Source organism: Chiloscyllium punctatum, chromosome 32, assembly GCF_047496795.1.
Source record: "Chiloscyllium punctatum isolate Juve2018m chromosome 32, sChiPun1.3, whole genome shotgun sequence".
Lineage (NCBI taxonomy): Eukaryota > Metazoa > Chordata > Chondrichthyes > Orectolobiformes > Hemiscylliidae > Chiloscyllium > Chiloscyllium punctatum.
Genome location: NC_092770.1, coordinates 53,783,115 through 53,810,932, shown reverse-complemented (window position 1 = coordinate 53,810,932; position 27,818 = coordinate 53,783,115). Strand labels below are relative to the sequence as shown.

Here is a 27,818-nt window from a genome sequence, read left to right as displayed (position 1 = left end):
TAAAATTATTTTCCAATAAATTTACTGCAAGTACAGTCATGATTTGTTCATCTCAATTTTTAATTTCAGACTTCATCTGAAGCCAAATCCAGATATTGGGCCTTTTGTTCCCTTCAGATTATCCAATTTAAGTTCAAAAACACAGAAGAAGCTCTTTCTCGTCTATCTTTGCCCTTTCAATTTGGTATATTTCTTTAGTTCTGAGTATGATTCCTTTGACCTAGGCTTTAACCTAATCCAGGCTAATGGGATAAAAGTCTGTGATTTCTGTTGATTGCTGTGCCCTGAACATTATGAGTCTGGACAGTCTTAACCAGGTTCCCAGAGGGCAGGACTAATTATAAATCATTATGAATTGGAAATCTTTATCTAAAATAACTAGCACCTGGAAAATATGAATGAAGTGCTGCTTCATTTAGGTTTGTGCAGTTTTGTTGCTTCAGAGAGTCATAGCATGGAAACAGACCCTTCGTTCCAACCCGTCCATGCTGACCAGATATCCCAACGCAATCTAGTCTCACCTGCCAGCACCCAGCCCATATCCCTCCAAACCCTTCCTATTCATATACCCATCCAGATGCCTTTTAAATGTTGCAATTGTACCAGCCTCCACCACTTCCTATGGCAGCTATTCCATGCATGTACCACCCTCTGTGTGAAAAAGTTGCCCCTTAAGTCTCTTTTATATCTTTCCCCTCTCACCCTAAACCTCTAGTTCTGGACTCCCTGACCCCAGGGAAAAGACTTTGTCTATTTATCCTATCCATGCCCCTCATAATTTTGTAAACCTCTACAAGGTCAGCCTTCAGCCTCCAACGCTCCAGGGAAAACAGCCCCAGTCTGTTCAACCTCTCCCTATAGCTCAAGTCCTCCAAACCTGGCAACAATCTTGTAAATCTTTTCTGAACTCTTGCAAGTTTCACAGCATCTTTCCAATAGGAAGGAGACCAAAATTGCATGCAATATCCCAACAGAGGCCTAACCAATGTCCTGTACAGCCGCAACATGACTTCCCAACTCCTGTACTCAATACTCTGACCAAGAAACGAAAATATACCAAATATCATCTTCACTATTCTATCTACCTGTGACTCCACTTTCAAGGAGCTATGAACCTGCACTCCAAGGTCTCTTTGTTCAACAACATTCCCTAGGACCTCACCATTAAGTGTATAAGCCCTGCTAAGATTTGCTTTCCCAATATGCAGCACCTCGCATTTATCTGAATTAAACTCCACCTGCCACTTCTCAGCCCTTTGGCCCATCTGGTCAAGATCCTGTTGTAATCTAAGGTAACCTTCTTCACTGTCCACTACACCTCCAATTTTGGTGTCATCTGCAAACTTACTAACTGTACCTCTTATGCTCACATCCAAATCATTTATGTAAGTAGCAAAAAGTAGAGGACCCAGAATCGATCCTTGTGGCACTCCACTGGTCACAGGCCTCCAGTCTGAAAAACAGCCCTCCACAACTACCCTCTGTCTTCTACCTTTGAGCCAGTTCTGTATTCAAATGGCTAGTTCTCCCTGTATTCCATGAGATTTAACCATGCTGACCAGTCTCCCATGTGGAATCTTGTCAAACGCTTTACTGAGGTCCATATAGATCACATCTACCGCTCTGTCCTCATCAATCCTCTTTGTTACTTCTTCAAAAAAACTCAATCAAGTTTGTGAGACATGATTTCCCACGCACAAAGTCATGTTGACAATCCTTAATCAGTCCTTGCTTTTCCAAATACATGTACATCCTATCCCTCAGGATTCCCTCCAACAACTTGCCCACCACCGATGTCAGGCTCACTAGTCTATTGTTCCCAGGCTTGTCCTTACCACCCTTCTTAAATAGTGGCACCATGTTAGCCAACCTCCAGACTTCCGGCACCTCACCTGTGACTATCAATGATAGAAATATCTCAGCAAGAGGCCCAGCAATCACTTCCCTAGCTTCCCACAGAGTTCTTGAGTACACCTGATCAGGTCCTGTGGATTTGTCCACTTGTATGCGTTTCAAGACACCCAGCACTTCCTCCTCTATAATATGGACATTTTGAATGGTGATATCATCTATTTCCCTACAGTCTATATCTTCCATATCCTTTTCCACAGTAAATACTGATGCAAAATACTCATTTAGTATCTTCCCCATTTTCTGTGGCTCCACACAAAGGCCGCCTTGCTGATCTTTGAGGGGCCCTATTCTCTCCCTAGTTACCCTTTTGTACTTAATGTATTTGTAAAAACCCTTTGGATTCTCCTTAGTCCTATTTGCCAAAGCTATCTCATGTCCCCTTTTTGCCCTCCTGATTTCCCTCTTAAGTATACTCCTACTGCCTTTATACTCTTCTAAGGATTCACTCGATTTATCCTGCCTATACCTTCCATAGGCTTCCTTCTGTTTCTTAACCAAACCTTCAATTTCTTTAGTTTTCCAGCATTCCCTATACCTGCCAGCCTTTCCTCTCACCCTAACAGGAATATACTTTCTCTGGATTCTCGTTATCTCATTTCTGAAGGCTTCCCATTTTCCAGCCGTCCCTTTATCTGCAAACATCTGATCCTAATCAGCTTTTGAAAGTTCTTGCCTAATACCATCAAAATTGGCCTTTCTCCAATTTAGAACTTCAACTTTTAGATCTGGTCTATCCTTTTCCATCACTATTTTAAATCTAATAGAATTATGGTCGTTGGCCCCAAAGTGCTCCCCCACTGACAACTCAGTCACCTGCCCTGCCTTATTTCCAAAGAGTAGGTCAAGTTTTGCACCTTCTCTAGTGGGTACATCCACATACTGAATCAGAAAAGGTTAAAGAAACTTTGTCCTGTCTCTAAACTATACTCTATATTTCACCATTATTACAATTCACTATTCATCAATATTAATAAAAAAAGGAAAAGGGTCCAAAAACATTGTGATTTCTTATAAAGGGTTTCTGATTTGAACAAGGCCCAGAGTCAGTATGATAATAGCCATTGTTTTTGCCTTTGATTAATCTCTTATGATCAATTGTTTGCCAGTTTTCATGGTATAACATTGTGTATATTATTTGTTCATTACTCTTTATGTTGTTCTTTCAGAAAACAGGAGAAAGATTTGCATGCTCCTTTTAAGCTGCTACCTGTTGTATACATCTATGAAGAGAAATTAGAGTTAACATTTCAAGTCCGGTGGCCCTTCCTCAGGGGTCACCAGATCCAAAAGGTTAACTCTGATTTCTCTTCACTGATGCTGTCAAACATGCTGAGCTTTTCCGGAAACTTCTGTTTTTTTTATAGAAACAGACCCTTGAGTCCAACAGTCCATGCCGACCATAATCCTAAACTAAACTAGTCCCACCTGTCTGCGCTTGGCCCAGATCTCTCCAAACATTTCTTATTCATGTACTTATCTCAATGTATTATAAACATTGTAACTGTGCCCGCATCTATGACTTCCTCTGGATGTTCATTCCACACACGAACCACTATCAGTGTAAACAAAATTGCCCCCATGTCCTTTTAAAATTTTTCTCCTCTCATCTTAAAACATATGCCCCCTAGTCTTGAAATCTTCCACCCTCGAGAAAAGACATCTGCCATTCACCTTATCTATACCCATCACGATTTTATAAACCTCTAAAAGGTCACCCCTTGGCCTTCTACATTCCAGTGAAAAAAGTCCAAACCTATCCAGCTTCTCCCCATGACCAAAACCTGGTAACATCCTAGTAAATCTCTTCTGAACCCTCTCCAGCTTAATAATATCCTTCCTGTAACAGGGCAACCAGAACTGGATATAGCACTCAAGAAGAGACATCACCTACATCCTGTGCAATCTCGACATAACATCCCAACTCCTCAAAGGACTGAACAGTGAAGGCAAGCATTCCATATGCCTTCTTAACCACCCAATCTATATATGGCACAAACTTCAAAGAGTTATGTACTTGAACCCCTAGGTCTCTCTGTTCTACAACACTACCCAAGGCCTTATTTTTAATGACATAATTCCTGTTCTTGTTTGTTTTGTCAAAATGCAGTTCCTCGCATTTATCCAAATTGAACTCCACCTCCCACTCTTCATCGCATTGACCCAGTTGATCAAAATCTCTTTCGTAATCTTTGATAACCTTCTTTACTGTCCACTATACCACCAATGTTGGTGTCATCCTCAAACCACGCCTTCTATATTCCAATCCAAATTATTTACATAAATGAAAAACAAAAGTGGGCCCTATACTGATCCCTGTGGAACACCGCTGGTATCTCCCTGAATTTAAAGCCCTATAGATTTTTTACTGCTGACCCAAAGAATAAGATTCAACCCCTGTAACTTCTGACACAGAGGCAATGATGCCATTCAAATACTTAATTAAATACTTCATTGAGTGACACTCCAAACTGGAATTCAGCAGATTATGGCTTGTTATGACTCTGTGCAGGATTCTTATAACTGGACTTGATTAATGCCACATTACTTCTGCCTGGTGGAACAGATGCACAAAATAAACCAAGATTCTAAGAGGTATGCTTGGCCATGTCACCTGATGTGTGATAGGGGTTGGAAGGATGAATAGATAAACATGCCAAAGTAATAAACAGAATCTGAATTTGCATAGGTCATCATATGAGCCATTTTCATTAACTTGTGTAAACTGAATAGACTTATGTGCCAGTTGAAATTAGTGATGATATTTGTTGCCGGAATGAAAGATCATGACTGCCCATTGTATCTAAAATAAGCATAAGCTAAACCATCAATGTACTACAAATTTGAATGTATTAAGGGTTGCATTCTTTTTTTTAAATCCGCTTTATATACAGTCGCATCCTCTTGCTTTGGACAGAGTATGGTTGCCCCACCAGTATGTATTCCTTCATTGCTCCAGTGAACAAAGTCAATGCTATTTCTTTTTCATGCCATAATCATTGTTTTCCTTCTTCCACCTTTAGAAAAGGATGGATGGTATAAGTTCAATGATGTACTTGAGGCTATTTGAGGTAATGGTTTCTTTCTAAAGCCCTTCATGTGGTGTTTCTCGTCAATTTGTGCTTCTGAAAGTTGTGTTGGTTGCACAGTTTAGTGAATTATCTTCATGTCTGGATTTTAATTAGTCATGAGCTTTGTAATTTTCATATAATTTACATGGAAACTCTATTAAAGGATGCAATAATTATTTTCAAGTTGGGATGTTTGCCAATGGCAATTTCACTTGCTGTGTATTTTCAACTATTTTAAAATTTTAATCATAGAGTCATAGAGATGCACAACACAGAAACAGACCTTTCTGTCCAATGTGCCCATGCCAACCAGATATCACAACCCATCAAATCAGAGTCATACAGCATGCAAACAGACCCTTTGGTCCACCCAGTCTAATTGACCATGTTCCCAAATAAACAAGTCCCACTTGCCTGTGCCTAGACCCCATATTCCTTTAAACCTTTCCTGTTCATAAATTTGTCCAAACATCTTTTAACCATTGTAACTGTACCCACATCCACCACTTTCTCTGGCAATTCATTCCACACACCAACCACACTGTATTAAAAAAAGTTGCCTCTCGAGTAACTCTCCTCTCACTTTAAAAATATGCCTCCTGGTTTTGAACTCCCCCACCCTAAGCAAAAGAGACTTGTCATTCACCTTATCTATACCCCTCATGATTTTCTAAATCTCAATAATGTCACCCCCCAACCTCCTACGCTCCAGTGCAAAAGGTCACAGTTTTTAAAATCTATTTTTATGGCTCAAACCCTCCATTTCTGGCAACTTGCTGGTAATTTTTTTTTTCTGAATCCTCTACAGTTTAATTATATCCTTCTTATGATAGGGTGACCAGAACTGCATACAGTACTCCAGAAGAGGCCTCACCATCATCCTGTACAGCTGAAACATGATGTCTCAACTCCTGTACTCAATGGTCTGGGCAAAGAAGGCAAACATGATAAATGCCTTTTTAACCACACTGTTTATCTGTGTCCCAAATTTCAAGGCATTATATACCTAAACCCCTAGGTCTCTCTGTGTTACAACACTGCTAAGGGCCCGACCATTAATTGTATAAGTCCAGTCCTTAATTGCATTACCAAAATGCAATACCTCACGTTAATCCAAATTAAACGCCATCTGCAACTCCTCAGCCTATTTATTATTTATTTATTTATTAAATGTATGATTCACACAGCATAGGTAATTAAAATCCTTTCCTCTAGAACCTCACTACATTGTAAGAAAAGTTCAATTAGAAAATAATTTGCATTGAAATGTGTGATTTCACCTTTGTTATTGAGGTAAGAGTTCTTGATGAGATGCTGCTTTTTTTTTAATCACACAATTTCCTTTTAAGGCATAGTGATTTTCAGTATATTGATTAAACATAACTTTCTGTTGGTTTCTTCATATTTTCATGATTTGTTCCATATGAGTATTATTAAAATACAATGAAAAGTTAAACCATCCTAGTGCACCATCACAGGCTCTTGTGAACAATGGTAGTGTCCCTACCTCTGGGTCAGGAGCCCTGATTCAAGTCCCACCTGCTGCAGAGGTGTGTTATAACACATCTAATCAGGTTGGTTAAATCTATGTATCCTCGTTGACCAAATCCAATCCAAGAGGGAAAGCCAAAACCACATTGAGAGTACACTATTTTTGATGTCAATCATTTATTATAATCCTTTACTGCAAGGTGCTAGAGTATTACATAGGTACTGGGCAATTAATTCATGACTAGAACACAGGAAATTATGATGCTCCAAATCTTGAATGCTGTCAAGTGACATTGATGAAGGGAGGGCAGAGAAATTTGCAATGGCCAAGAGGTCGGTTTCTGACCTGTATTCAAAATTTAATGAGATTCATCTCAACTGATTCGACTTAGTTTTATGGTGTAGTCTTTAGTTCACTGTTCCTATAATCTTCAAAAAAGGGCAAAATGCTGTGAATGCTGAGAATCTGAAACAGGGAGACTACTGGAGAAATTCAGTAGATTTGGCAGTGTCTATGGAAAGAGAAACAGTTAATATTTTAAGTCTTGATATAACATGTTAAGAACTGAAGAGTCATACCAGCTCTCAAAACATTATTTGTTACTCTCTCCACAGATGCTGCCAAATCTGTTGTGTTGCGGCAGCATTCTCTTGTGTTTGTTCCTTAAGATCTTGATAACTCTGAAGTCATTTCCAAAGTGAAGAATGTTTTCCAAGAGAATGAAGGATGATTGATGTTTTTTTGAGTTCATTATAATGAACTCTTATTAACTCCAATTTTGAAAGACAAGCATAAAACAGAATTGCCCCGTACCAGACACTGATCTCCCAGCACCCCATGCTTCATCTTTAGTGATCCTCAGTATTCTATCCAACCTATTGACCAAAATTTGGATGATACAGGACCAGGTTCAATCTCTCACCAGTGCTGAGCTAATAGATTACTGATGAGGTAGCTATGGCTGGAGCTATTGGCCTCTACATGTCTAAATTAAACATTGTTGTTGTTGTTCCTGATTGTTATCTAGTAGACCTCATTGTCACAATTCAATAATATGGATGATGTGTTCAACAAGCTACCGTATATTTATTCTGGCTCAGTCAAAAGGAAAATAGCCAAGAAAGTGTTCCAGGTGTGCTGATCAACATTCATCCCCTAATCAACACCATCAAAATAGATCATCCAGTTATTCTTTCATTCACTGTTTATGGGACTTTGACTTGAGAGAATTATTTGCTGCATTTACTTCCTTAAGAATAATTGCACTCCAAAAACTATATATTTGGCTGTGAAATGCTAATGAATATGCTATTTGTTTCATTTATTCTGCACTTGGAAAATGTGTAGCTGTTAAGTAAGGAAAGGTTCAGGCTTTAAAGGCAGACATGATTTTAGACATTTCCAAGGTTCGCTGTCCATGCTTGTACATGAAAAGTTACTCCTTTACTGAGTGACCAGTACTTTCACTGTTAACCACATCACCTCTATTGAATAGTAAGGAACTAAAATTAAACCAACACTTAAAAGATGTTTCCAACAATAATTCAGTGTAAGGATCCAGGTGATAACCGAATCTGCAAGAACAAACCTCGAACCAATAAAGATTAAAGCCGATTAATCACCCCTCAATGTCTATTATTTTTATTAATGCTATTCAATTTTTGGTTAATACTGTAGATGCATCCAATTGCAGAGGTGCTCTTTGATGCCAGCTGTAACCATCACGTGTTGCCTGCTTCAACAGTCTATTATGACTGATCGCAGTGAGATTTCTTTTTTTGGGATTTCAGTCTGTACTTTATACATTCAGTGCTCCCCCAAAACATCTGAAGCTTATTAAGTTGGATTGTATATTGTTCTAAATGGTACTATACTATGGAAGGAAATATGTTTGTTTGCCTTGATGATTTTATAATTAGACAAGTGTCACATGCTGAAAACAGAAGGATTGCTGCGCCGATGAATGGAACAGCAGGGTTGTTGATTGTACTCTTTGGTGTGCTGTGCATAGTCAGTTCACTCTTCTGCTTGTATTCCCCAGTTAGTGTTGTCACAGATTTAACAACAACTTGTATTTACATAGCATCTATATTGTAATAAAGAATTCCAAGTGTATCTCAGGATTGTAATGAGACAAAAATTGATAATGAGCCAAAGAAGGATACATCTTAACAGTTAAGCAAAAGCTTGGACAAAAAGGTATGTTTGAAGAAGCATCTGAAAGGAAAATAGAGAGATCATGAAAAAGGGAATTGTTCGGTAGTGTTAGGTGAACTGCTGTTGAAAATCTGTACTGCAGTGTCTTTAAAGCAACAATTCCCATTTAGGGGCTTACTGCATATGATGCAATAGTGTTTATAATTAGATCAAAGCTACATTTATAATTTTGCAATTGATTAATCATCTCCATTTTTCATTTTTTTTTTGTCAGATCTTTCTCCTGTACACCACAATGGCCATTTCTACAGGCAGAAATTATTTCAATTCAGTTCAACGCAGTTCGTAGAAATTTATATCCTGGTGAAAGGATTTTAGATCAAATTGGAAAATCCAAAGAGGAGGTTAATTTGTGAAATCTGAGAATGTCTTTGGTTCAGAGCTATTATTTGGCATGAATCAGAAAAAAAGAGGAAAACATACAACTCCACATGTTGCAACTGCCCATATGTAGCAGAGAAAGTAGAATTCAGCTAATTAACACAGCAGACTTAAACAGGCACCTCATCTGTCAGTGTAGTTAGTCTCCTGTTGGTGCTCAGCAGGAGCTGATAGTGCTTCTCATTCTTCCTTTCTAATGGTCTGCTGCCCACCTAATTTTGCCTTATTGTCAGTTACTACTTACCACAGCTTGAGCTCCTCCCAGGGGGCTAAATTATTGTCAAAGGATTAAGAAGATGTAGCCTTGTACCTCTGACATTTCTGCCTCCTTTTCTATGCCAGAACACTAATTAGCTGTGACTAATTAAGAGAAATGTTCCCACTCTAGAAATCTAATGCAGGAAGCCATGGAGCAGCAAAAGGGTGCAAAGGTTTGAGCAGCAGTCTGATTTGCTGATCCACTCAGGTTTGCAGCACTGAAAGAAGAGCGAAAAGTAGATTACCTTTCAATGCAACCAGTATGGAAAGCTTCTGCTGTCAGGGTAGCTGTTGCGTTGGCTGGTATTAACTGTGAGGAGCTCAGAGGAAGCTCTGCGCGTGAAAACAAATGTTTTTCCTGACACTTTCTGGTTGTCATCTCTCTATTTATCACCACAGTTGCATGAGCAATTTGTGTTTTGTTCTGTGTGCTATACAAAATATTATTCGCTGATCAGCATGGGCCCCGTTACTAGAAACTTCCTGCCAACTCACTGTCAAAGCTGATGTGTTACCAAAGTTCAGCAAGGACGAAAGGTGAGGGACTTTGTTACTATTTCTAAAATGCAAAATGGCTCTTAGATTTATACAACCCTTTTTCAGGGCTATACTTGTCCAATGAGCTGCCTTTTTCACTTTAAGTCAATTTTTGTCTTTGCTTTGTAATCAATTTTATTAGTCCAGCTCTGCTTCCTCATTCCCCTTCAATATAAAGAGGCAGATCTGGAAATCCAACCTTCACTCAAGTGTTAGTTTGATTGTGTGCCATGCAGGGAAATGACATGTTCTCAGGTAGCTAAGCTTTCCAAAAAGTAAGGAAAGAAAGAAAGAGATTGTGTTTACTAAGGATTTTATTATGTTTGCCTGTTATCACAGTGTTATTCATATGCAACTATAAAATCCCTACAGTGTGGAAATAGGCCATTTGGCCTAACAAGTCCACACCAACCCTCAGAGTGCTATTGTTATATAAGCAAGTGGACAGCCAGTCCATACACTATAAACAAGAAATGAATCCATAACCAGACAAGCTTTGGTGTTATTAGTTGAGGAATAAATGGTGGCCAAGACAATGGGAGTGCTCCCATGCTTTTATTGAAGAGGATCATGGGATCTTGAATGTCTATCTGATTGGGCAAACTGAGCAGCAGTTAGTAATTTAGTGGGAAGACCTCATAGCTGAGCTTAGAAGCTTTTAATAAACCCAAATCCTTGAATTTCATATTGTTGACAGCTCCAGAGCTGTAATTGAGGCTCATTAAAAAAAGGGATAGTATACTGCATTCTCAATAACACAGATCAAGTACTGTTTTGGAAACTATATAGAATGGCGAGGAAATAATGATCCAAAGGACCACAAAAAAAACCATGAATGAAATCATAGTTTTCTTTTTACATTCTGCAACAAATTCTCTCAAATGGATGATTTTTTCAGGAAGTACCCCACAGAGGTTTTGGAGAATTTTTGTTGAGAGAATTATCTCGAGCCTTCAGCTTATATTGATATTGTCTTGGAACTTTATGTTGACCAGTAGACCTCAGTTTCACAGCAACTTCTGTTGGAAAGTGCATAAATCATTAATGTGCATGAACTCTTCATACTTTGTTAGAAAATTTTATGAGACAAAGAAATATTAGGTTAAATTATCTCAGTTAATGAGCTATAACTTAGGTGAAGGGGTAAATGTAGAGGAATGGGTCTGGGTGGGTTGCGCTTCGGCGAGTTGGTGTAGACTTGTTGGGCCGAAGGGCCTGTTTCCACACTGTAAGTAATCTAATCTAATCTAAAAAACTTTGCTTAAATGTTACAAAGATTTACACAGCTGTTCATTCATTGCAGATGTGAAAGCCATGTGCAATAAGATCTTGGTTCTAACATCCTTCCGAGTAATGTTGTTTTCAATTCCAATAAATTATTGTAACTGATTTCGGTTTCCTCATGTTTTCATGTAAAATAAAACATATTACTTTAACTTTTCCTAAACCTACTGAATCTTTTATCTGCTAATTCTCTCTAAATTCAAATATGTGTGTAGTATCTAGATGGCTGTAAGAATGAAATTAAATGGAAAAGGAGCATTTGCAATGCACACATTCATGGGAGCTCAGGTCATGAGAAAACATCTAAATGGAAAGTCCCACATCTATCAACAAGTCTAGCAAAGGTTGATGTTAGGTTTCATTTTTGAATCATTTTAAATATAATATTTTGTGGCAAGCTTAGTGCAGTCTAAACCTGAAGAGTGCTGTGATTGCAATTCTAGCAGACCACATAATTAGGGAAGAACAGAGGATGTTAAAGTTTAAAAAAAAGGCGTGAAAGATCAAAACTGGGTAGATGGAGCAAATCAAGGGCTGGGTCAAGGCAGGAGAGCTAGATAGTGTCACAGAAAACAAACAGCCAGTGGTAAAAAACATGACTGCAACAATAGTCAAAATGACGTGTTACAAAGATAACAAAAAGATTAAATTGGAGGCTCTGTTCCTCAATATGCATAGTATCCATAACAAAATAAATAAATTTTGGAAAAAAAAAACAAATTAATCACATACATTGGAGTCAATAAATATGATCTGAGGCCATTATGGAGACCTGGCTGCCGCACGACAAGGATTGCGTCCTCAATATTGGCATTAATGTAATGGTTAGAGCTGCCTTAGTTCATGATATCAGCATGTAGAACTGATTTGGGCAAAATGAAGATATCAAGAGAAGTAAGTACTTAAATGTGGTTTATCTAGCAGTAACTACAATGTTAGGACTAAGTTGAAAAAAAGGAATATTGGGTGATATGTTAAAGGGATGTCAATATTCACTGGTGATTTTAGTCTCACAGAAACCAGAAACATCAAGTTGGGAATGATGGTCTAGATGAAGTCATATAATGCTTTCAAGATAGCTTTTTAGAGCAGCACATTCTGGAACTGATCAGAAAGCAGGTTGTATTAGACTTGGTATTGTTTAACAAGACTGGATTAATTCATGACCTGAGAGTAAAGGCATCTTTAGGTAACACAAGCACAATATTTTACCAACAGATTGAAAGGGAAAAGAGTGTGTCTGAGACTAGTATTTTAAATCTAAATGAGGGCAACTATCTGACATGAACGCTGAGCAGCTAAAGTAAATTAGCATACTAGGCAAGGGAATAAATCAACAGAGAAGCAGTGGTAGACCCTTAAAAGGGTCCTTCAACATACTCAAAATAAATATATTATTATTTTAAAGGAAAATTCTGAGCGGTGGACCAACCATCTGTGGCTAAGTTAAGGAAACGATCATACTAAAAGAAATGCATATAACTGCACAAAGGTGAGTAGCAGGACAGATGGCCAGTCAAGATATAAAGCACATCAGAGGAAGAAATTAGATTACAACAGAATGCTAGCTAGGAATGAAAAGATTGATACCAAGAGTTTCTACAGGTGCTTTAGAAGGTTAAGAGTGAATAAAGGGAACATTGATCCTCTAGTGAATGGAAATGGGAAGTTAGTAGATAGTAAGGAAATGGCAAATGAAGTGAACAAATTTATCTTCCCTATAGAATATACAAAAATACCAAAACTCAATGTTATTAAAATATATATAAATCATATATTTCCATCACATTAAAATTGATCATTAATACTTGTAAAAACTCAAGGTATTCAAGAAGAGTCAGCATGGTTTTGTGAAAGGGAAATTATGTTTAAGCAATCTACTGGAGTTCTTTGAAGGAGTAATGTGTGCTGTGGATAAAACTGAGATTGTTGACAAACCACATTTGGACTTCCAGAAGGCATTTGACAAGGTGCCACATAAAAAAGCTAATTCACAAAGTAGAAGCTTCTGCTGTATGGGGTAGCACACTACCATGGATAGAAGATTAGGTGGCAGCATGATGGCAGAAAACAGAGTTTGCATGAAGGGGTCTTTTTTTTTGTTTGGCAGGATGAGATGAGTGACGTCTTAAAGATTCTACTCAGCTTTTCACAACTTGTATTTTATTTTGATGAGAGGAGCAAAGGAATGGTCGCTAAATTTGCAAACAACACAAAGATCGATTGGAAAGTATGTTGTGAAGAGGACATACATACTTATGTCTGCAATTTTGTTAAGGGAATGGCATAAATCTGCCAGGTGGTGGATAATGTGGGAAAATGTACAAATGCACACTTTGGCAGAGAAAAAAATACAAAAGCAGAGTGTTACTTGTGGAAAAAAAACCTGAGGTGCCAAGTGATCAAGATAGTCCAGTGTATGAGCCACAAAATATGATATGCAGATCAGCAAGTAATTAAGAAAGTTAATGGAATGCTATCCTTTATCATAAGAGGAATTGAACACAAAAATAAGGATGTTGTGTTATGCAAGACATTGGTGAGATCACATCTTGATTATTGTCTGCAGTTTTGGTCTCCATATTAAAGGAAAGATATAAATATATTGGAGGTGGTTCAGAAAAGGTTTAGTAGATTGACTGCTTCTCTTATGAGGAATTGTCAGACAGATTGGGCTTGTTTATTTTCTTTTATGGAGTGTAAAAAAATGAGGGGTTCCTTTATTAAATTACATATGATCATGATAAGGTGGGTGTAGAAAGAATGTTTCTTTTTAAGGGTGATGAAGGATGTTTCCCTATTGACTGTTTCAAAACTAGGGGACGCTGTTTTGAAATTAGAGGATGCCCTTTTAGATCAAAGATTAAGATTTTTTTTCTCTGAGGTTTCTATTTCTTTGGCACTCTCTGCTTTGGAAAGCAAGAGGGGCACAGTCATTGAATATATATATAAGATGGAAGTAGCTTGATTCTTGTTAAGGAAGGAACCTGAAGCTTGGGGGCAAATGGGAATGTGGAATTCAGATAAGCTGTTATTATTAAATGGGGGAGCATGTTTGAGGGGCTAAATGGCCCACTTCTGCTCCTACTATGTATGTTTGTGAAATCTCTCAGACCATCTATATTATTATCATTTATACAGAAGAGGTATTCCTCATATGGGACCTTCTAATGGAAAGCAGCTCATGAATGAAGCAACAGTCAGAAAAACATGAACCTGCATTTTAATGACACAGTAGCCCCACAGTGAGAGCCTGAAAAATGCATTATTCAATGAGATTTATTTATTTCAAAAGTATACTTTATTCATAAAAAAATCACTCTGTTCATATACATTGTCACAAAAGCAGTTCAGTTCTGTTCAGTTGCATATCAAGTAAATAAACAAAACATTGGACTTTGATTCAATCCAAAAAACCAAAGACTTCTCTTACATATAAAGTACGATTATTTGCATATATTTGAGGCACTAGAAGGGGACGATAACTGGATGGACCTCCATTTACCTTCAGGAAGAAGAATCAAACAGTGATCTTTCCCCATTGCACCTAGGTAGCATCTGCCCCAAGCTTTAATGTGTCCCGTCACACATAGTCCTGGACTTTGAAATAAGCCAGTCTGCAACACTCAGTCAGGGTCAACTCCTTGTCTGGAAGACCAACAAGTTTCAGGCAGACCAAAGAGTTGATGATCCTTCTGGCAGAGTTGATGTTTGTCTTGGTGTGCATCCCGGGGAACAGACCCTATAGCACAGAGTCCCATGTCACGGAGCTGCTCGACACAAACCACTACATCTTCCTTCCGACTTCCTTTATAAAGACACATTCCAAAAGGAGGTGTGTGACAGTCTCAAACCCCACCCTGCAGCCACTTCGAAAGCAGCAGGCGGTGGCACAGAGAGTCCGAACGTGCATAAAGGATCTCACAGATAGTGCCCTTCTCACCACCAGCCAAGCGATGTCTTGGTGCTTGTTGGAAAGTTCTAGTGATGAGACATGCAGCCAAATGACTTTGACAGTCTGCTCAGGGAACATGTGATAGGATTAGATTAGATTACTTACAGTGTGAAAACAGGCTCTTCGGCCCAACAAATCCACACTCACCCTCCGAAGAGCAACCCAACCAGACCCATTCCCCTACATTTACCCCTTCACCTAACACTCTGGGCAATTTAGCATGGCCAATTCACCTAACCTGCACATCTTTGGACTGTGGGAGGAAACCGGAGTACCCTGAGGAAACCCATGCAGACACCGGGAGAATGTGCGAACTCCACACAGACAGTCACCCAAGGCTAGTATCAAACCTGGGACCCTCTTTTTTTTGCCTCAGAGTTTTGAGGACACCATGTGCTAACCACGTCCTGATGGACTAGTGGTCAAAGATGTTTTTCTTTGCAAATTTCTCCATGATGGACAGGTGATATGACACGGTCCAATTACTTGGAGTGTTTTGCAGCAGTGAGGCCAGTCCCATCCTTTGTAACACCGGGGACAGGTCGAATTTCAGTATGCAATTAGAGACAATGCATTATGTAATGGCCATAATATCTTGTTTCTGTGCTGGCCTTCAACTTCACCTTTCAATGGCTGTATGCTTCCTGTCCTTTGGTAGGTCATTTAGCACCAAAAGCGCATACAATCTGTGATTAGATTTCTAAGTTAGTGGCTCTCCTGTGGAAGTGTTCAACCAAGCATGGAAGCTCATGGTACAGAGCTCGGAGACTCACTTTGACTTATGGGAAAGTGTACTTAATAGTAGCTATCAACCCAGTAACTCTGTTAACCACAGCATCTTTCTTTTGGTGTCTCATTCTGGCTACTGCATTGAGACAAATCACAGCCGCTCCACTATGCACCACTCTAGCAAGCCACGCAGATTGGCTAACACCACCAAGTCATTTTTTTCTCTAACAATGAATAGGAGCAGGAAAGCTGATGGGTTTTTGTGCTGTCAACCTCTTCTGACACTAGTAATTTGAATGTAATGAGTGTTTATGAAATTTGGCTGTAATTAATTCTTTGTTAAGTGGCAGCTCTCAAGCAGTGTGAGAGGCCCATGGAAAATGCAAGCAAACAGATCACTCAGATCTAAAATAGAATGATTTCCACTTGTTTGAGCACACAGAGTTCGGGGAAGGGGTGAAAATATATGCAAATAGTCACTAAATGCTCCGTTTTCACTTCACTGCTGCTTCCGTTATATTGCTTTTTTAGCTCATTGCACCTTCCTCCAGACATGTTGCTGAACCTCATTTTCCATTGTCATGCATGGCAACCTCCCTGCAATACTTGTCAGAGTCTAGGGTTGACAAAGAGTTTGCTCTTGCTATTGTGGAGCTCGTGGGCTGTGAGTGAAGCCTCCGCAGCTGCAAGAGACCCAGTTTGGTTCAGCTGTAGTGTTTAGGCAAGTGCAGTCTCCCGGCTTTGTCACCGACCGCCAACAATAAGTGCTGAGGGGGGTAGGGTGTCTTTCAATGCCTGTAGTAATGCTGAACACAGTTGGGGATGAGTGCCAGGCATTCATGTCCTACCTCTTTTCATTGCAATGGATTATTAATTCAAGACTAAATGTCCGCAGTGTTTGGGGGAGGAGGTAGTGCAGGCATTTGGAGCAGTAAAGAAAGACAATAAAGTGGGAGTGCTTATGGCCCCGCTAAGGTAATTTTCATACTTATTAGAAGCCATCAACCCTGAGTGTGCTGTGTCCCTGTTGACACATTCATTATTAAAATGTACAAGTGCTAAGGTTTTGAACATTTCAGCAGCTTTTCATTGTTGAATTCACCTGAGTCATCCTTCCAGCATCACCTCTTAGCTGTCTCTAAAATATCGTCGCTCATACTGGCGCAGAAAACATTCCTTAAATGGTGAGATTAGACTGATGTTCTGTTTTCTGCACTCCTGTTGATTTGTTGGACCTTTCTGAGCTGGAAAGCGAGCGGATGCTTGATGAAGCAATGGGTTGCTAATGTGACTTGCCAAGCTGGAGTCATGGACAATAGGTGTGAAGAAATACAGAGGTCACATCATGTCAAACACAGCAATTCTCCCTTGTTTCCTGTGGTTCTTGAGAGATGTGGGCAGAAAATGAAGTGGATAATCAAAGTCTTACAAGAAATAAATGAAGAATCAACAGGGTAATGTGAGTTTTTTTAACTGCAGTCACTATTATAAATCACAGATTGTAAGTGACTCCATCATGTTTAATTATCTCATTGTGAGAATTATGTGCTAGTATTTAACAGAAGCAACAGGGGTCTCACCCACAGACTGAATAATCTGCAGGATCCTGTGTTGCCTCTTTTTGGGAGTGCCCATTGAATTAAGTGCCACTTGGGCACTTAACTGGAGAGGGGTTGGCCTTTCCTGGATCAGTGACCCCCGCGGAGGCTGATGCCCTACCTCCCGGATCAGAGGTCAACGGTCTCATAGAACAATAGCACCACCAAGGAGGCAATGGCCAGTGCCAGTACACCTGGAGCCTCAGGTGATCATTGGATCCAGGTAACAGGAAGGAGGGTTGGATCCCAGCGCTCACCCCATTCGTGAGCCCCTAACTCTGCCCAGCCCACAACTTAATGATTTCAACTGACAATAGGGCAGAAAAGTTGTCCATGGGCCATCCTGTCACAGATTTAATCAGGGTGGAAGAGGGGAAACAGCAGGGGTCCCATTCACCTGATTAAACAAATGACCACCCATCCCTCCACAACACTCACCAGGAAGTTGGGTATTAAATTCCGCCCCTCATCTTTCATGGATCTGAAACTGTACATCACTGGTTTGGAATCATTTTCTTTTGGGTTCATTCTAGCAGATTGAAAGTTTAAAATCAAGGTCTTAATTCTCTAACATGCAGAAGTATGCATGTTAGAGAACATACAGTGCTAAATTCACCCCATTTGTGCAGTCTGCTGAAATGACTGTCAGAACCCTTGAGCAATTGTATGAACTGTTAAAACTGCATTGCCCATCAGTCTGGTTGGGCCGGGAGCATGGCCTGACTCCAGTCATAATGAAATGACAGAACAAAAGCCACAAACACATTTGAGCCTAACAGTTCTTTACCTCTAAATGCAGGGGAGAAACCATATTTGGAGGTGAGTCAATAATACTGCACTACTGGATCTAGTTCTATAGACTTCAAGTGGGGTAGAACCAAAATAGTATTCTGCAAGTAGTCTTAATTAAGAGCAGATTTGAGGATCCATAATAGCCTTTATTAATTCCATGTCTCCTTCTTTAAAAATGTGTCTAAACTTCCCTCAGAATTGAATGATCTATGTAGGTGTTTGAAGACTAAATTTGTTTTATTAAATCCAAGTCACAGTCAGACTTATTGTGAGCCACGTTATTCTTTGAAGGTAATACAAAATGGGCAAACGTAAGGGTGTACTGGACAAGTCACATAACCTTAATATGACAATGCATTGTTCAGGGGTGATGTTAGGAACCACTTCTGTACATAATGGCTTATATGGTAACCTGAACCTCTCTGTTTCCTAAAACTCCTGATTATTTTTTCCAAAGTGATGTTCAGTCTGAAGATTAGACTTCTGCTGCTTGCGTTCTCACCTAGTTTCTTAACCAATAGATACAGACAGATGGGCATTACAGAAACAGACTTATCAAGGATAGTCCTGTGATGTTGTCTCCTCATCTGTCAGAGAGCACCGTTACTGCACACAATGGCCTGCATTGTGTATCTCCTCATGGTATAGTAACAAAGATGGGGAATTCAGCAAAGCATGGTATGTTGAATCTACACCACTTAAATATTGTTTTCTTAGCAATGAGAAACAGTTTGCTCATGGCCCAAGTGGGGTCAGTATAGCCATATGTTTTATGTTTACAATTTGCATTGAACTCACAACCACATTCTATAATATCCAATGAAATTCTGCAAGATGGCTGTATGTTAATAGGTTGAAAAATAGCTTTTGACTAATCTGGTGATGCTAAAGATTAAAAGAGAAATATATTTGTTACGTAAAGTGAGCACAAAGAACACTGATCTCCTCATCCAAATTATCTTTATTCCTATTTGTTGTTTTCTACATTATAGCATAAGTATCTTACAATGGGTAAGTCACTTGGACAAGTCAGACGTGCCATTGTCATGCATAGTATGGTATTGTGGTCACATTGCAGTGACCTGTATAAGTAGCTGAATTTATTTATTGATTCATGGGATGAGGATGTCACTGTCTTGGCCACATTTACTACACATCCTTATTTGCCCAGAGTGAGATGAAGACTCAATCGCGTTGTTGTGGGTCTTAAATCATATGTAGACCAAAGAAGGTAAGGATGGCAGATTCCCTTCCCTAAATAGTATTAATGAACCAGAGAGGATTTTGTGACAATCAACAGAGGTCACTTGGTTACCATAAGATCAGCTTTCTTTTTTTAATTCAAGTTTCTTTTTATTGAATTCACATTTCATCATCTGCTGTGTCTCCATAACATTAGCCTGGGGTTCCAGATTACAGGCCAATGACATTCCACCACCTCCCTAACTGCAAAGGGAAATGTCTATAATACCAAAATTGGAAGATTGCATTTTGATTTTAAACTACATGCTGTTTAATTTTACTGTATATGTATGTTAAGTCTTACACTTGCTTAAAGTTAGTAGTGAGTAAATGTTGCCTCAATATACTTAGCTGCCAAAGCTGAAAGATGCTGTCAATCAAAAATGGTTCTGTCTTCCCTGTTGGTCATATTGGATTTGGTCATATGTTGAGTTGGTTTAACCAATCAATATTTTGAAAAAGCAGGTAGAAGTGGTATTGAAGTCAGATCTAAATCTGTATTTGTTTATTTGTGTTGAATAAAGTTTATGCATGTTTTATTCCCTTTGAATGTTACTCATCTTGAAGTAAGTCAACCAGCCTGGCCTTCAGCTATTTTACATTAAAGGTTAAGAGGACCAACCAGCTCATCACAATTTTTAATTTGTTGACAAACTACTTTCCATGTGGTTTAAAATGAGAAGCCCATGAGTAAAGGGCCAATGACTAGGCAACACCCTGTGTATAACTTGTACAAGGTCAATAATCCTGTTACAAAGAAAAGCAAATGTACTTTTCAGTTCATAGTGTTTAGCTCTCATGGCTGTAGAAATTTTGTTTTCTTCCCCCAGCAATGGTATACCAGCTCAATGAAAGTCATCTGTGTCTGGCTGACAGACCGTTTGGATCTGCAACTCCACCTCTACCAGTTGAAGACGCTCATAAAAATAGTCAAGGTATAAAAAATTTCCCTGATTTTTCAGTAGGGCACTTAGAAAAAAATTTAAAGGTGCTACCCTCAGAGGACATATAACTGACAAATTCCATTTAGTTTGTAAAAAGAGGCAAAGGTCATCTTCACCTCACTGACGTTATCTGCATTTCATGCAATGAGGTTTTTCAACATATTTGACATTGTCTTATTGCATGCTTGCGAAGAGAAGGGAGATTTGTCAGACAGGTTTTATTTGGTAGTAAAGGAACAACTATTCAAAAGGCAAACTCAGTGAATCATTAATGATCGGGATTAAAGTCAGGATCAGATCTGTATTTCTGTAAGGGGAGGACAAAGACCACGCCTTCTTTTCAAGATCAAGATACAATCTTATAGACTTGTAAAGATGATATAATGGTGCGTGGGAATAATTTTATTTTGTGGCTGGGCCATGATTTCCATGTCACTTCCAGGTTCTGACAACATGGGTGTATCACGCAATTTTTGTTGGATTAGACTATTAAGGTCAATGGATGGGTTTCCAATGGCAGAGTGCCAATAGGAAGCTTATCAGCATAGAGAAAGCTGCAGTCTGTTAATGCAGATCAGGGAGAGAGAGAGAGAGGGCAGACTCTCAGCACTTTTAAAATCTTGTGGAATACAAATGATCATAGATACTAGATCACCTTTGTGAATGGGAGAATGGGTGAGACTGACCATTGGGTAGTCTACAACTGTAAGTAAACTGCAGGGGGCGGTGATGGGGAGGAAATTCTGGACATACCTGACTCTGGTGGGCTTCATAATTCTCCTCAATGTGTATATTCTGCTGTAATATTGTTAACGGTAGCTTTTACCTAACTCATCTGATTGAATATTTTAAGATTGTGGAATTGAAGGTAGATTATTAACCTGGTTAGGAAGAAAGAAACAGAGTTTGGAATTTTATGCCAATTTTATACCCGATCCTTCTCTGCAGGGTCAGTGGTTGACATTAAATCAGATGGCGAAGACTTGAAATTTCCAGTCACATTTCAGACATTCCCCTCACTGCCCCCACCCCTTCTCCTATCTTCTCTTGTCTACAATCTGTTTTATTTGAAGCACTTAAAAAAAACTAATTGGACCATCCTATACAATATCCACCACCACAGATACATTAGGTGCACTAATTTTTTTGAAAAATTATTTTTCATGAGATGTGAACATGACTGGCAAGGCAAGCATTTGTTACCCATTTGTAATTTCCCTTGAACTGAGTGGCTTGCTGGGCAATCTCAGAGGGTAGTTAAGTCAGCTGCATTGCTCTGGATCTGGAATCATGTGTAAGCTAGAATGGCAATTTCCTTCCCAAAAGAATATTAGTGAAGCAATTTTGCTTTACAATGATTAGTAATAGTTTCATGGTCACCATTACTGAGACTAACTTTATATATCAGATTTTATTGACTGGGTTTCAATTTGAACAATTGCCATGGTAGAATTTGAACAAATTGCTCCTCAATCTTCATTAGCCTGAGTCTCTGGATTACTAGTCCAATGACATTATGACTATGCCATTGTCTCCTTTTGTACAACACATTGGTTATTTCTGGATGTAGGTTTGCTCGCTGAGCTGGAAGATTCATTTTCAGAAGTTTCATCATCATACTAGGCAACATCTTCAGTGAGCCTCCAGATGAAGCACTGGTGGCATGGCCTGCTTTCTATTTATGTGTTTAGGTTTCCTTGGGTTGGTGATGTCATTTCCAGTGGTGACACATTTCCTGTTCTTTTTCTCAGGGAGTGATAAGTGTGTTTTGTTGATAGAATTGGTTATTTCTGTTTAATCCAATGTTCTGTAAGAATCCTTGTCCTCCTCACAGCATGCACAGACACTAAGGGGATCAATGTTTTCAACTGCATCCAACGTGGAAGGTTAAGACCCCTTCTCATGATACTGACCAACTGGTGTAAGCCAGATAATCATTTGATCAAGAATAACAGTTGGAGAATGTATGAAAGTTGCAGATAACAGAGCTGGGGAGTCAAAGAAGGAACATTGTTAGGCTAGAATTTACCAGACTAACCAGCGAACTATAAAGGCAGCCATTCATTCTGTCTTCAATGTGATTTTGAATAATGTTGGTCTCACTTTTCAAAAACATTTAACTCATACTCAGCTATCATGCTCCTTACATCCTCCCAAATTATCTATTGTCTCTCTCTCTCTCGCCTTATTTCTTCCTTGGCCTACTATCTCTTCTATTCCCTTTTCTTCGACCCAACCTCTCCTAGACGCATGCTTTTCCAGTCCCCTCTTTTCCACCCTCTCACTCACTTGCACTTCCATCTCATTCTCTCTGCCACCCCTCTCACTCCCTTCTAACCTTTGCATGCTCCCCTCCTGTCACATCCAGGAAGATGGCAGTGGAACAGGGCTTCTGAGCCTGGGACTCGTCTGCTCTGTCCATTTTTCTTTTCCTTTTTTTTGCTGTCTTCTCTCTTTTATTTTACTTCCTGCTGGGTGAAGAGCCCTACGTGGGCCCAGCATCATGGACTCATGGCAGCAGCATTGGAGAGAGTTTGGGTTCCCGGTGGTGAGGTGGCCCAGAAGCGGACTCATGCTGGCATGGGGGTGGAGTTGGTGCCAGTACAGTACCCGGCAGCATTGGTGGGGTATGCATTGGCGAGGTCCGTTAAGTACTTACAGTAGCGAGGGAGTCAGTGGAGACAAGATGGCACCAAGGAATGGTAACTTTCATTCCAGTGGCGGTGGTGCACTGAAAGGGTCTCGTACCTAACCACCAGGCCCATGGACCATAATGCTGCACTTAACATGAAGGACTGTAAAATTGAACACTTTTTCCTGATTTCCTCATTTTTCTGCCTTCATTTTCTATGTTTTGGTTTATTTTTCTGTGTTTTCAGATGGCACCAGCAAGTGGCAAAACTGTGCAACAGTTTTCACTGTATTTTCTAACAAGATACACATGACAATAATTAAATCAAATAAAATCAACATCCTTTCTCTCCTCCTGCTCTCTTCGCCAGTGTCCCATACTGCTTCTGATCTGCATTATTCACCCTTTATTCCTCCCTATTACTTCTCTCCTGTCTTTTTCATCCATCTCACAACCTGACATTTCCACCTGTACCTGATTAGAGAGTCATAGACACACTAAAATAGCAGCTAATGAACTTGAAAGACCTATACAAGACAATGAGGAAAACTAATGTCATTTACAAAATACCGTGCAAGGACTGTAACGAACACCACATTGGACAAACAGGCAGAAAACTAGCCACCAAGATACATGAACATCAACTAGCCACAAAATGACATTATCCTCTCTACTAGTATCCTCACATACAGATGAGGAAGGGCATCACTTTGACTGGGACAATCCTAGGACAAGTCAAACAAAGACATGCACAAGAATTCCTAGAGGCATGGCATTCCAACTGGAACTCTATCAACAAACACATTGAGTTAGACCCCCATCTGCCACCCCCTGAGAAAAGGAACAGGAAGTGACTTCACCACAGGAAATAACATCACCAGGGGAAATGACATCAGTAACCCAAAGAAACCCAAACATATAAATAGAAAGCAGGAATTTTCAACACTGCTTCGCCTGAGGCCCACTGAAGATGTTGCCTAGTAGGGTAACGAAATGTCTGGAAATGAATCTTCCAACCTGAGTTACAAATCTTCTCAAAACTCACTAAGTCATAGAGTCCTACAGCACGGAGGCAGGCCCTTCAGCCCAAACTGGTCCATGCCAACCAAAATGTCCATCCACATTAACACATTCCCCTGCACTTGGTCCATATCCTTCTAAACCTTTCCTATCTATGTATTTGTCCAAGTGCTTTCAGCTTCCTATCTCCTTTTTCTATCCCACTCATTTTAATAACACTCACCCCTTATCTCTCTTGACTTGAAATAATAAACTTAGTCAACACCATGAGAAGTTGACTAGAAATAGGAATTCTTGGCAGCATCGTAGTATTGAGAATTCACAGTGATTTTACTTTGAAAAGTCTTACTTCCCCTCTAAGTGTAGCTATTTTCTTTGTAATAATCAGAGATGTTTCCAATCAATAAAAAGATCTTAGCAATTAAAAGCTAAACTACCTCCCTTCAACATTGGTCCTGAAATCTTCATAGCAGTGCCTAGATTAGATATCATTGTGTCTATACACTTGCCCTGTTCCCTACAATACTTGGCATTTAGATTCCAGTCTTGGGACAAAGCATTTAGATTGACAGACCAAACTAAGTAAATTCATAGTACTGGGGTCCCTTCAGTGCAATAACTATATAATTGCACTGAAAAATATGAAAATGAAAGAAACGTATTTTAGCATCTAAACCGATTTAAATATCAATGTATATTTAAGATTTATTTAATATAAAATACAATTTTGAAGTGCATTAACCTTTGTAACATAGCAAATGCAGCAGCCAGTTTGCATACAACAACTACCTGAGAGGATACATAGAACCTCCCTTCAACATCTCATCGGAAATAGGACACCTCCAGCAATGCAGCCCTCCATTACACATCATTGTGAGTTGAGTTAAAATTCACAACACCAGGTTATAGTCCAGCAGGTTTATGTGGAAGCATAAATCGGGCCCCGCTTGGAAAGCTATTGCTTCCACATAAACCTGTTGGACTATAACCTGGTGTTGTGTGACTTCTAACTTTCTCTACCCCAGTCCAATACCTGCACCTACAAGTCATTGTGAGTTAAGATCGGGTTCAAATTAATGAGGTCATTAACATGTTTCATGTGACCACAACAGAAACCAACGTGTTTGCCTTACATCGATTGTGTTTGATTACCCAGTGTTACAAATCTCAGAAAAAGTATCATAGAATCCCCACAGTGTGGAATCAAGCCATTCGACCCATTGAGTCCATGCTGACCCTCTGAAGAGGACCCACCCAGACCCACCCCCTACCCTGACACTGTAACCTTGCATTCCCCAGGGCCAATCCACCTAACCTGCACATCTTTGGACTGTTGGAGATCTTATTTGTTTGAAAACTAAATGTTACCTAGGCATATTTTGCAAGCTGCAGATTCTAACACATTTTAAAATGCCTCACCAGAGTTGAATTTTAAAATAAGGTGTTTTCTTGCTTCAGAAATCGTACAGGGACTTCAGGCTGCAAGGAGTTTTAGAAGGGACATTGAACTGTAAAGCATATGAAACCATCCACACCCGTTTGACAGTGGAAGAAGCTACAGCATCGGTGTCCGAGGGTGGAGGTCTCCAAGGTATCACTATGAAAGATAGCGACGAGGAGAGCGAAGATGTGAAATAGAATGCAACGGAGGTAGCTGGTCGTTTGGACTCATTTTGTTTTCCAACCAGTGTTTGTACCATTTCTTCAGAGAACGGTGTAAAACATCATTCTGGTGTAATGAGGTTCTCCAACTTTAGAGCATAACCGTAGGGCGGGAGTGACATGGGAGGGTATAATTGTGGCTGAACTCTGTGTTGAACTGTGCAATGAGTGTCCGTCTGCTCCTGAATCAGGCCATACCAACACACTGGGTAGATCTCCCAACTCACACAGCATTGGAGAGAGGGGCTGCCAGAAGTCTTGGCTTCCAACTTTTCGCGGACTGGGAGTATTACTGGCAGGATGGTGGAGGGAGGGAGGATTGCAGTGGGGGAAGTGCCCGCATGTGCCAGGGCAACGTGACACATTCCAACTGTTTACACATTCCCAGCAAAGAAAACACCACCATACATTGTGGACTCCTGTCGGAGTAGTGTACGAGGCTATTAGTCATTTGTGCTGTTTGTAGTCTTAATTGGTGACATGAGGCAGCATGATAGAATAAACAGCCATGTTATTATTGAGATGTCAGTTGTGCCTAATGTGCTGGGCATCTTTGTAAATATAGCGATGCCTTTATAATTGCAGCTTCAATAATACTGTGCGCTTACGGCAGTCTGGCACAAGGGCGATACCGCACATTTTATCTCAAGCTTTTAAAGAGAGACTGTAGAACCAGGCGAGAGATGAAGCAATTGTGGGAAATCGTCCCGTTCAGCACCCTAACTTGAGACCTAACGTTTCCTTGCATTTTATTTTGAAACCTGTATCGTTCCGGTATCATTGCTGAGATCGAGGGTCTGCGTATTTAGGAAAGCATTCCCCGCCCCCCCCCCCCCCCACACACACACACACCCCGTTGTCCTCTGTACGTTAGTACCAGCGTAGTCATGAAGATTCCATTAAAATCCCCACCTGTCTACAGGGAGACGAGTAAAATATTGCAGTATTTCCCGAAATAGTCACGACCATTGTATGTCACATTTTAAAAAAACGATGGCAAGAAGTCGCGGCCATCATTGTAATAAACTCTCATCTGGTATTTCCAATTTGTGTTCTTTAATAGACTTACCTGGAACACCAAGAGATGTATTTCTGTGCCTGGGAAAGAACGTTTAAAAGATCAGATTGGGCTTTTTTTAATCTTTTCTTCCCAGTGTAGTTCATTTGTTTTTTTAAAAAATCGGAATTCTTGAATGATTTAGACGCGTAAAGGAATCTAACCACCATCATCGATGCAATAAATGGATTTAATTTGCATTTTATATCGCGATAAATTGCAGTTTTTATGAATCATCTCATTCATAAAGTGTGACAAGATTTAGCGTTCAATTTTGCATTTCTAACCTAAGCCACGAATATTTGTCAGCGGTTGTTACTGTGAGAGGGATTGCCCGCCCTCTGTGTTTAAACTGAGCAGTTCAGCGCTATGGAAATGAACTTTCACTATGTTCGCCTTGGCCAGAGATAAGGGAAGCAATGTCAGTTTATACCTGATTTGGAAATGCCGGTGTTGGATTTGGGTGTACAAAATTAAAAATCACACAACACCAGGTTATAATCCAACGGGTTTATCTCGAAGCTTTCAAATAAACCTGTCGGACTATAACCTGGTGTTGTGCGATTTTTAACTCAGTTTATCCCAGCATCCAGACTGAAATGGTTAGCACTCTCATGTTTGGAATTGTGGTGTGAGTGGTCATCTTCCTGTAAATAAAGCGTGTACAACCTCAATGCAGTGTGGCGAAGTCTTTAAACAATAGCAACACTGAAGAATAATACAGAACCAAGTGCAAATGCACAGCCATTTCAGAGTGGGCTCGGTTCTACTCAATGCTATATCCAGATTTTCAGTATGTGACTGGACTTGCAGGGCATTTAATATTGCAACATGTTTGGGTTTGGGATAGACAGTTTGTACATCTGCTTTCAGGTCCGTACAGAAAATCACCACACGTCCGCCTTTGATAATTAGCGCCCGGTGAAATTTTGTGAATGAACGAAACAGTGTAGCAACCTGCCATCCCGCTCTGAGTACTTGACCATATATTTATTTTTGGTATAAGATGCGGTGTGAACAGTTGGATTTCACTGCG

The 27,818-nt window shown here is 39.8% G+C and overlaps 1 protein-coding gene across 13 annotated transcripts in view; it reads left to right on the top strand.

Moving 5' to 3' along the window:
* The window catches only part of LOC140458187 (calcium-dependent secretion activator 2-like), a 746,655-nt gene extending 719,199 nt beyond the window's left edge, over positions 1 to 27,456 (top strand). For 8 of the 13 annotated variants that reach the window (XM_072552419.1, XM_072552418.1, XM_072552420.1 and 5 more), the window contains 2 exons: positions 20,298 to 20,402; positions 25,522 to 27,456. In XM_072552419.1, coding sequence (XP_072408520.1) covers positions 20,298 to 20,402; positions 25,522 to 25,701 — 285 coding nt within the window. In that variant the 3' untranslated portion in view covers positions 25,702 to 27,456. Of the gene's footprint in view, positions 1 to 4,934; positions 4,983 to 20,297; positions 20,403 to 25,521 lie in introns of all 13 variants that reach the window. The other 5 variants (XM_072552408.1, XM_072552415.1, XM_072552410.1 and 2 more) reach the window with 1 other exon arrangement.
* Positions 27,457 to 27,818: the final 362 nt, after the last annotated feature.